The sequence below is a fragment of the Dermochelys coriacea genome, chromosome 1 (genome assembly GCF_009764565.3).
Source record: "Dermochelys coriacea isolate rDerCor1 chromosome 1, rDerCor1.pri.v4, whole genome shotgun sequence".
Classification (NCBI taxonomy): Eukaryota; Metazoa; Chordata; order Testudines; family Dermochelyidae; genus Dermochelys; species Dermochelys coriacea.
Window position 1 is genome coordinate 332,044,268 of NC_050068.2, and position 11,745 is coordinate 332,056,012.

Here is an 11,745-nt window from a genome sequence, read left to right on the forward strand (position 1 = left end):
GGGATTTTTTGGGTGATTTGAAGGAAATGAGGGAGTGTATAACATCAACGTCTATCAATAATATCAGAGTACAAATATCATATATATAGTATAGAACAGTGGATCCCATAATATAAACCAGGAGGTTTTCAGTTCCCACAATACACCTTTCTCTCAGGTCAAATGGGTCAGCCATTTTGTAGGAAGAGTGTATGCCACATGATTCATTAACTTTTGACTTTTTCCATTATAGGTAACAAAGAAGTTTACTTGTAGGCAATAATTACTTCAAATTTCACACAAGGAGTTTGTAAAATTCAGTGGCAAAACAGTCTGGTCTTATGTTATCGTTTATACACATAAACACACTATGGAATGTATGTGTCTTTCCTTTCTGTGAAGAATGTACAGAATCCAGCTTCTCAACCAGCGACACCTGCTGTTTCAAAAAGCCCATTTTTACAACTTCATTGAAGAGGCCACAACATCATCATATTCTGAAACCACTATCATGGTACAAACCTCTATTACAAATAGCATATTAGCAGGTGAAAAGTGAAATCCAGTTTGGAATCCAATCCACTTTCTGCCATTTATATAACTTGCTAGTTCGCTTCTCTTGAGACTGTGAGAATAGGAGTAAAAGCCAGTTGCTGATGTTCTGGTTCTAAGTATGTGGGACGGTGACCTCATCAAGCTCATGCAGTGCCCTAGAAGTTATTTTTTTCCATTCCTTCAAGCAATGGAAGTTGCTGCAATAGAACTGCTCTCCTCTCTTCAGAGATGTGAATTTTAATGACTATAAAGTTTATTATGTAATGTGGTTAACCATAGTATCTGAATGTCAATAAAGGGTTTCTGAAAAGCTTTATTGTAAACTATGCATGTACAGACATCAACAAAATACATGCATGTCTGCTAACAGTGGCTGATCCATACCCACAAACGGCTTCCTTTCTAAACATTTGTGCAGCAGCCCCATCCCTGTCCTTGGTCTGCTGTGCTCTCCTCCACTCTTTTCACTGGAACTGCTGCTTTTCTTTCTGGCACTTCCTTGGCCAATAGCTAGGGCCCTACCAAATTCGCGGCTGTGAAAAATGCATCACAGACCGTGAAATCTGGTCTCCCCCGTGAAATCTGTATAGTAGAGGGTAAAAGTACAAAAAAGACCAGATTTCACAGGGGAGACCAGCATTTCTCAAACTGAAGGTCCCAACCCAAAAGGGGGTTCGGGGTGGGGAGGGGTCACAAGGTCATTGTAGGGAATTTCCGGTATTGCCACCCTTACTTCTGTGCTGCCTTCAGAGCTGGGTGACCAGAGAGCGGTGGCTGCTAGCTGGGCGCCCAGCTCTGACGGCAGTGCTGCCGCCAGCAGCAGTGCAGAAGTAAGGGTGGCAATACCACGACCCTCCTATAATAACATTGAGATGCCCCTGGACCACCCTTTTGTTTCAGGACCCCTACTGTTTCAACATGGTGAAATTTCAGATTTAAATATCTGAAATCATGAAATTAATTATGTTTAAAATCCTATGACCGGGAAATTGACCAAAATTTGGTAGAGCCCTACCGATAGCATTTCCCCCTGCAAAATAAATTCTACTTCTCTCAGTCCCTTTTGTCAAGTGTCCTCCACCACTAGCTTAACACTTAGGGGACAAGGGGACTCTTGCTTCTTCTCAAATTTCCCCAAAACGAGCAGCAGATTCCAGGCCTGCTTAATCTCCTCCACAGGCAGGAGCAGATTCTAGAGAAGACCGGCAGACCCGCTAACATCCTCATGGCTTTGGTAGAGTATCTGTCAGTCCCACTCTCCAGATGGAGAAGAACACAAAGGAAGGAGGTGTCCAGAAGCCCATTCCCTTTCAGGCTATGTGTTACAGCTGTACATGCACAAACAGCTGTTTAACAGGAAAATTCAACCTGGGTGTTCATCCTGTAGCCACTGAAGTCAAGGCAGGCTGTTGGATTGACTTCAGTGGATGTAGATCAGGTGTCTGGTGAGCTCCCTACAACTCACTGTGATGTCAACAGGTCAAATCCTGAGAGGCACTGAGCACTTGCAACTCTTATGACCTCACTGGATTCAATAATAGCTGCGTGAATGCTCAGCACTTCTCAGGACTTGGTTGATTTGTCCTCGAAGGTGAATTGCAAAAGAAAAATAAATACTGAGGTCATATTCACAGAAATACAGCCTAAAATGTTTAACACTCGGGCCTGGCATGCTGAAACATTGCTCACAACTGGTGGTGGGAAGGGAAAGAAATTGATTGAAATGCTATTGTATGTTTACAGAATATTTAGCTCCCACTGAAGTCAGCAAGAACTGACCAGGTACATTGAATGGTACAATCTGACCCTTTGTACCATGGCCCTTTTTAACAGATGTGCAATAAGCTGTCAATTCTAACTTTACTTTAGCATTTGCCCAAAAGTGCAATAAGAGCTGTATACATACAATACTATTCTTCTTTCCTTTGAGGTTAGCGTATGTTAATATTGATATATAATATATCAAACACTTTGAGATCTTTTTTTGTCAGTATCCTGGAGTCAGAGCCATGTGGCTAGATAAAAGCAAGCCCCCTAATGAAATACTGAGAAAAGCACAGAGTGTGCATTGGTAACTACAATAAACATTATAACCACAAGGCATTAGAGCTGGTAGAATTATTAGCTTCTAATGGTGAGCCAGATCTTCAGATGGTGTAAACTGATGTATGTCCATTGAAGTCAAGAGAGGCAAATTGCTTTACAGCAAAGGAGGCTCTGTCCCAGTGATTCTTGAACAATTTAACTCTGTTCCTCTTTGCTAAACATTTGCATACTGATCTTGATTTCTGGTAACATATTGCTTTGTGTAAATTCTTCCTCGATAGGTTTTGTAAGCAAATTGCAACCCATGTGTTTCCCATAAGCTGTTTAAGTTGAGTCTGTTCTCCACTGCTTTGTACCTTGTGTACTCATTTAATTATCAGAAAGAGGCTGCCCTGCCAGATCTTGAGCTATGACCAGGGAATTTTCCAGAAACTCAGGATCGGGAAGCAGGGAACAAAGGCGCCTTTAAGCTGCTTTCATATCTCATGATCCTGGAGCAGTCTGTGTATTGGTCGGGTCCTAGGCACAAAGTTAACTTGCACTAGTTGCTAACAACCCTAAGAAGCTGTACTGGAAGCAAAGGATTGCTGAGGTCCAGGGACTCCATTATCATACTTCTTTTCCCCGCACTTTGAATGCTACACCACTTTCTTTGGGTTATTCATTGTGACAGACTGGCCTTTGGACAGTTGGATGTAACTTACAACAGTCCTAAACTGCTCTAATTTACAGTAGAGACTGACCAAGCACCAGGACAGGATCCTGGGGGCATAAAAGTTGCTGGAAGCCAGTAAGATACTTTTACCCCTTCTCTTGAGCTGAACCAAGCACAGCTCTACCATAGCTCATGCTCTGACCCCAAGTCCCACACAACAACTGGTCTTTTTGTGCCATAGTCTAAGGGTGAAATTCCAGCCCCTTTGAAGTCATTGGCAAAACTCCTGTTGACTTCAATAGGGTAAGGATTTCACCCTAAAATGTTGGCTTCATGTCTATTGCCAGCAAGTCAAATTTTCCAGGCTTAGTGTCTGTTACATCTGTGTCCAGAATGCCATCCCATGGTTTTAAAATATTAGGGCCCAGTCGTACATTGACATAAATTGCTTTAATCCCATTGGTCTCAATGCAAGATTGAGCTGTTAGGCGATATTCACCTCTAGCTTGCACTTGGAGTATGATTAGCAGTTATTTTGCTCAGGGCACTGTTTACAGAGATTCTAAATTAATGTACTGAAAACAATGTTCATAAGTTAATTATATATGTTTGTACTAGAGTTATCAATAAGCTCTCCATTTCTCCTTGTTAAACCACATACTGAATATGCATTTATGACAAATGTTTCCAACCCTTACAAGTGAAAAATAAAGCTTACCATGTAATGAACATCCTCTTTCTGAAATTCATGCCTGGAGTTATAAATTAATACAGAAAGGAGATATAGTTGAGGCTCATTTCAAGATGGATGGAATTACCTAGTCTGTACACGTCACAGTGTTTTAGAAGTGCATTTCACTCTCACATGTTTACAGTACTTACCATACCATAAATACTGGTTCCATTCAGTTTTTATAATATACATGATTATAAGGGCTAGATTGTGCCTTTAAGCACACTCCTGAGCAAGGGAGCAGTGTAAGATGCATCCCCTCAGAAGCGCCCCAGGAGCCATTGTGCCTCAAAGACACCCCTTCTTGCTTCCCTCTGGACTGGGAGGAGTAATAATTTGTAGCTAGCCTATGCCAGTAACAAATTAGAACATCCCTCTTCTGGCTCAACTGCATAGAGTGGCTGTGTTGGAGAGCAGAGCCTTAGATTCACCCATTCCACTGTGTTTCTTGCTCACCTGCTCTAACTCCTTAATTACTCCTGGTCTGGGTATCCCAGACATTCTTATTCCAAGCACAGGTGTGTCATCTGAGTCACAGTCTAGCTCATGATTTCAAACTGCATTTATTCTTTCAAATCCTTCCTTAAAGCTTTTCCCAACAGCCTTACCGATGTCAGTTCACCTGAACTAGATGTGCTGTTACATCCCACTAAAAACAAACTGCAAGCTCTTAGCCATCCAGGGCGATTTAAATAATTTTGTCTGGCCATTTAGACTGTAGTGGGGAGAGGAACTGTACTTTATACATGGCTGAGAATACTATCAGCATTTAATAAACAATAAATAATAGTCCATGTATTTTTGTATTGCTTTGATGGAGTAACCAAGATACACGTAAACAAATTACCCATTTAACTAATTCAAGCCACATTTCTGATTAGGTATAATGTTTGTTCTCCCCTCTTTTCTCTCATGTAATCTAAATGAGCACCAGATTTCTCTGCTATTTCACCATAGAATTCTCAGTAGCCCTAGATATAACTGCAGTGTAGTTTTCACCTAGACCTATAAAGAAAAAGTCATTAAGCTGCTATAAGATTGTAGCCATCTTGATCACTACTCAATTGAGAAAGGAGTGGAAAGCTTTGAGCTATGCCCACTCCATGGACACACATTTGTCCACAAATATTTAAGACTGAAACTTTAACAAGGAAAGGTGGATGAGGTAATATCCTTTATGGGACCAAATTCTGTTGGTGAGAGTGGCAAGCTTTTGATATCCAGAACTCTTCTTCAGGGCTGGGAAACAGAAGTTGGTCTGATAAAAGATATTACCTAACCCACCTTTTCTCTCCGATATCTGGGCCCAAAACAGCTACAACACAGCATACAGTATAAGACTGAAGCTAGCCAGCTGAAAATAACTCAGGATACACACGCAGGCTAGATCCACAAAGGACTTAGGCTAAACATTACATGCCTAATGTTAGGATACTGCCACCTAGTGAAATCCCCAGCCCTGAGATAGGCACTCATACTCCCTATACAATGCAGAGGGAGAGTTAGGAGCCTGAAAGGGGATTCCCAGAAGCCAGCATGCTGTTCAGCCTAAGCTAGCCAATAGGAAATTCCTAGAGAGAGAAGTGGCCTAAACTATTTATCTCTGATTGGGATCCACAGTTAGGTGCCTAGCTTCACTTGGGATTCACAGCCATGGACACTCACCTGCAGTTAAGCACCTAAGCTAGATCAGGCCTTTGGCACCAAAAATTGCAGTGCCCTTGCATCCAATAGCCCAGTGATTAGGGTATTCATCAGGATGGGGGTGGTTCAAATCAGGGCTCCCAGCTGATTACCTTAACTAGTGGGCTAGAGGAGAGTAGTTTCTATGTTGAAATGGTTCCACTTTGTATGAAATTCTTAAATAGTCACTGGATCGAAACCAAAAGTCAGACTGACCCTATAGCCTAGTGGCCGGGCACTCATCTGGGTGATAGGGGACCTGAGTTCATCTTCCTGATCTGAATGAGGTAGAACAGGGATTTAAACTTGGGTCCCAACATCCTGAAAGAGTATTTTAGGTGTTTGGCTATGAGGGGACACCCACGCCCCTTTTTTTGGTGTGTAGGATGAGCATGCTTTGAGCACACCTACTGGCTCAGGTCCTGCTGGGGAGACACCTAGTTTGAGTATCCTGCCATCATAACATGTAAGTTGCTTTGAGAACCTGGCCCCTACTGACTTTAGATGCCTACAGGCTAGGGGTTGTGCCTATGTGTTGGAATTAGGCTCTTAGTGGAACAGTTAGATGCCTAAATACCCATTGTGAATCTACCCCATTGTGTATTAACCTGTTATTTCCTAGGGTTTGCTCAGTAACCCCTTTTAAACAGAAGACCTAAGAATGTTGGGTGTTTCTCCTTTACCACTTCCCCATGGATCTGTAGAAAGAACAACAAATGGAACATATAAAGCCAATGTGATTGTGTCTGGATACTGTTTTATGTGAATCCAGCAATATTCTCTTTGCTTTAAACAGAGTTGGAGCTCTATCTTTGTCTGTTTAATCTACCCTGAAACTTGTTACCAATCCTTGCACTGGCACTAGAACTGAAATCCTTTTTTTATAGGATAGTTAGTCACCACTAGGACTTATATACTTATCTGATGACCTTTAGCTTCTTCCCTATCTCTACTGATCCCTAATGAACTACCAGGTGCCTTTCCCTTCACACACTAGCTGAACTCCTCCACAAAAACATTGTTGGCCTGAGGGTCTTGCCACTTTCACCAGTGTAAATCAGGAGTAAAAGTATTGAAGTCTATGAAGTTTCACCAGTGTAAAACTGGGGTAAAAGGAGTAACTGACTCCTGTCAGTTTTCACTTATGTACTTCTTATTGCTGTTATTCTTAACAGTCAAACACTAAAGTCCTTACTGTGTAGAGCTGCATTAAGGGCACAAAAATTATATGCAGCTAGCGATTCATTTGAATTCAAAAAGCAGATTTGTATTCAGCTGTATATCCAAGCCTTTGATACTCACTTTTGTAGACAATTCAAGTGCTCAAGCTTTCTAGACCCAGAAAATTTGTAAGCTGAAAGGCACAATTATTGGCTGAAACTTTAAATGGCATATTCAGCTATAAAATGTACCATTTGTAACTTGTGCTGCGTTGATTAGTTAGAAGTTATCTAATCAGAATAGAATTGCAACTGAATTAATGTGTTAGCAATTGCCTAGGGGTTTCAGTGCTTCCCTCCACACTCTTTTATAGTCTTATTTCTTTGGGCTTCCAAAGGATCCAGTCCAGCGTTGTTAGAGAAAATTCTCATTGACTATAATGGGGATTTTACTCGAGTGAGACCGGCAGGATTTCAAGGTCCTAAACAAAGTGGGTATACACATCTGCTATTCAAAAATACATTCAGTTCTACTTCAGCAAAGACCAGCTTGCACTGCTGAAGGAGAGAAACATAAATACCATGTGATTATACAAATAGCCAATGCAGTGCAGATTGCCACTATTCACATTTCTAAAAGATCTGCATACTCATCACTAAAGCAATGTGTGTACAATTTTGAGTAAGAAAATACATCTTTTGCAAAGCTTACATCCAATTTGCAATTTGTTTGCAAGAAATTTGTGAGCAGGAAAAAGGGAATACTGTTGCATTATTTCACTCAGAGATTATTCTGTTCCTGGACAGCTTCCTCTGTGTCCAGTCACGAGGCTGGGATAAGGCAGAACTCCCTGATGTTAACACTAAATCCCTCACCAGAGCTAGTACTTGGTACTTTGGGAAATGAGTCTTGAGATTCTGAGGATTTTCACAGTCAGCTCCCTACATGGGCCTTCTTCTTCTCTTATGTCTCTTCAGAAATAACCAGGCTCTGAAGAACTCTGATGACCCTGTTTATATTTGTAGATATTTTATTACTGAATAGCTTACATTGAATATAAGTTTCAGAGTAGCAGCCATCTTAGTCTGTATTCGCAAAAAGAAAAGGAGGACTTGTGGCACCTTAGAGACTAACAAATTTATTTGAGCATAAGCTTTCGTGAGCTACAGCTCACTTCATAGGATGCATTCAGTGGAATATAAGGTGGCTGTTTTAGTGTGTAATGTCCTCAATGACCACTAGATGGCAATGCTATATCTCAAACTGACTATTGTGGTCCTCTTTCTTTTTGCTGATACAGACTAACAGGCTACCACTCTGAAACCTGACTATTGTGGGTTTTACAATTGCTTGTTCTATCCTTTAATCAGGATGGACAAGTTGCAGTGGTTCTCAACCTTTCGAGACTACTGTACCCCTTTCAGGAGGGTGATTTGTCTTGTGCACTCCAAGATTCACTTCACTTAAAAACTACTTGCTTACAAAAAATACATAAAAAATGCAAAACTGTTACCACATACTATTACTGAAAAATTGCTTACTTTCTCATTTTACCACATAATTCTGAAATAAATTGCAACCCCCAGGTTGAGAAACACTGATATCGTATATAGAACAGTATAAACAAGTCATTGACTCTATGAAATTTTAGTTTTTACTGACTTTGCTAGTGCTTTTCATGTATCCTGTTGCAAAACTAGGGAACTATTTAGATTAGTTGATGTACCTGCTGGAAGACCTCTGTGTACCCCCAGTAGTAAATGTATGCCTGGCTGACAACCACTGAAGTAGGGAATATTAAGACCCTGATTTTTGCATTAAACCTAACACATAAAACAATATTGCAGCATCACCTCACAAATGAATGTTATGTTTCAATAACTGCATAATTCACTTGTGTATCCCTGTTAGCATATATATTTGATAAGAAATAAAAAGGCATTTATTTTTAAGCACTTGTGTTTTATAAAATTACATTTTGGCTTCTGAACACATGAGAAAATATTTGAATACAGACCGCTCTCATGTTATCCCTGGCACAGGTTGGTGCAAAAATTCAAGAATCATAAGCTGATTACTCTACCCACTATCTATGCATCTATCCAGCCAGCCTTCCTCTTTTTTTGTAGTCTATGAGTCCTTTTATGAGTCCTTCCCACTTATTTAAAAATAGCTGTAACTATGAAATCCTTTCTCTTTTCCTTCCCAGCCAGAACTGTTTGATTTTTTTTCCAATAAAAATGTAGGGTTTTTTTCAATTTTTTCCCCAAACTGATTTTTTTGTAAAAAATTGTTAAAGTCATTTTTTTTCCTTATATATATTGTTTTTGGACTGAAAATATTATAAAATGCTACCAAAATAGTTGTTGAAATTTTTAATCAAACTGGGCTTTTGGTAAATAAAACAAATTGAAAACCATTTTGCAAACCATTTCAATAAGGTTTCTGATACTCATTTTGAAACAATTGGGGGAAAACAGCAAAAATGATGGGAAAAACCCCAAACAATGCTTCAGAATTGAAAACAATTTCTAAACTTCCAAATGTCTGGCAAAAACAGATTTTTATTTTTTGACCAGCTCTGTTCCCAAAGCTTGATTAGTTTATAGTTATGTTTGGGTGAGGATGTGTGGGTGTACAAAAGTCAATTAGATGAATTTTGCATTTAGTTCTGAAGGAGGTGTGGCACAGGGGCTTTCTTACTTACCTCTTGCCAGATGGAGTTCCATAGTTTATGTGAATGTTCTTCCTGTCACATACATGAGCCTCCCCTTACTGATTGATTGATTCATTTTTCCAATGGAGGATAGCAATCAGAAGAAGTCATGGTCAGGGAGAGGCAATCTTTCAGGAACAGTGAGGAATATGAGCGACATTTTATCTGGATTCTGCATTCAGTGTGCAGAGAGTGAGGCACCGGGGTGATATGTTCACAGCCACCTTTGTCAATAAGCAGATGGGCTGCTGAGTTTTATACCAGTTGGAGATTCGTTGTTCGTTTTTGTTTACAATAATCATGCCTGGATGTCATGGTGCAAGCATCTCCTTGGACAGGCTTATGTCTGATAGGAGGGGGAACAACATTCTGGCCAGAACTATAAATACTCTATCTCTTTTTTATCTATATGCATCATGGATGCATTTGGTAGCAAGTCCTGGGTTATGGTTGCATTCTAAGTTGGTTTACAAATGGGGCATAAACTCCTGTTTTTTTTTCTAAAAGTAGATTGTCAATTGGTGTGATATTGCACTCAGGATAGGTCTGTATTGCCCTTTAAATGTTCTGTGTAGTCTTTGGTTTCTCTTCAAACATTTTGAATAAGAAACCTTTGACTTAGGGCTTTGTCTGAAAGTTTTTCCTTGGCAGTCCTAGTTTTCATTGGAGACCAATATCTCTGAAAAAAAACATTGTCTATCTACAAAGAACTTGGCAATAAGGTGGCCCCTGAAAGGAACTGGTGCAATGAAGAGGATTTGTTTTTGAATGTTACATGCAGCCAGTTTGCTCAGTTTGGCACAAACCACACCCTCATTGCCCCAGGAGCATACAGTGTACATAGATGAACAACAAAAACACAGTGAGGACCCGATGTTATGGGGGCTGTGCATGCTTTGTGTGATGGGCTGAATATCCTCAGGCCCCAGAGACTTCAGCACATTGCCGGACTGGGCCTTACAGAGATTTAAACAGAATTATGGGTAGTGAAGGCAGCTCTCATGGCAAAAGCTATATATTAGCTTTTATATATATTATACATTGATTATAACTAATGTTCAAGGACATAACTCTTGACTCCTTTCCCAGGCAATGCTCCCTTGAAACCAACTCCCATTGGTCACAGCCAGGGCTCAGATTGAGCCAGTATGCAGGGGATGGCAGACCTGCACCTCTTTCATGCAGCATTATTGTTCCCCAGAATCTAAGCTTTCATTCTCTCATTTTTAACAACAGCTGTAAATCTCTGGCTGTTCCAGATGCTCATAGCCTTGACCTGAGCATAACTGGAGTAGTGATGTCTCTCTATGTTTGCAGACCCTGAAACACTAACCGAGAAGTGTGACTAACAGCTAAATCAGTGGAACTGTTGTGCCAGTAAATAGTGCTGGATTGCCCCCATAACTGCATGAGCTATTGCAGTGCATACGGCTGACAAGTTTTCCTGCATGTTTTAGCACCCAATCCAACTCTCACTAATATCAGTGGGAGTCTTTCCATTGACTTCAGTAGGTCTTGGCTCTGGCCCTTTAAACCAGCAGAGGATCTGGCCTTCAGGCTGTTCCCTGTTCTGCTGTATCTATCTGTTTGGAAGGTAAATGTTGGGAACTTACACATGTGAGTTTGTCATTTGTTGGCATCTATTGAAAGTCCAAATAATAATACAGATGACAATTTTTTGCTCTTCTGCATGTGTGTTTTTCTACTGACAATCAGTGTGAACTGCTATTTAGCCAGCGGTTAATAAATGTACCAGCTTTCAGCATCTGGAGGGATATTAGTCCAAAACAAATTGAACACTTCACATATTGTTTAGCTCTGGTGTGGTCATTTGATTCCTGAGAAATGAACACATTCTGCATGTGCAGGTCAAACTCTTCACCCTAAGAACTGCATATCAAGAAAGCAAACACCAGCTGCACAGGGCTTTAGCCAGTAGAAAGGAGGGGAAAAAAATAGAAAGTTGTATTTGCAGTTGCATTAGCACTTAGCAATGCAAATTTCTTTCAAAATGTCAGAACAGAACTGGCCTGCAGGATTAGCAAACTCAGGTCTTAAAGGTGAAACATGGCCTGACTGTGAACTTTGGCTTGGAACTGCAGCTTGGTTTGCTTACCATGCTTTCCCAAGCAGACGATAAATCTGTCCTTCTTGGGTGTTTTGATTTAACAGAATGGCTCATGCGATTCTTTCAACTAATGAAAACATGTCCTAGAC

General features: G+C 40.5%; 1 protein-coding gene across 14 annotated transcripts in view; it reads left to right on the top strand.

Moving 5' to 3' along the window:
- The window catches only part of CD36 (CD36 molecule), a 73,704-nt gene extending 69,740 nt beyond the window's left edge, over positions 1-3,964 (top strand). For 11 of the 14 annotated variants that reach the window (XM_043497868.1, XM_043497882.1, XM_043497873.1 and 8 more), the window contains one exon: positions 233-3,964. In XM_043497868.1, the coding sequence (XP_043353803.1) occupies positions 233-255 (23 nt within the window). In that variant the 3' untranslated portion in view covers positions 256-3,964. The remainder of the gene's footprint in view (positions 1-232) is intronic. The other 3 variants (XM_043497902.1, XM_043497911.1, XM_043497908.1) reach the window with 1 other exon arrangement.
- Positions 3,965-11,745: the final 7,781 nt, after the last annotated feature.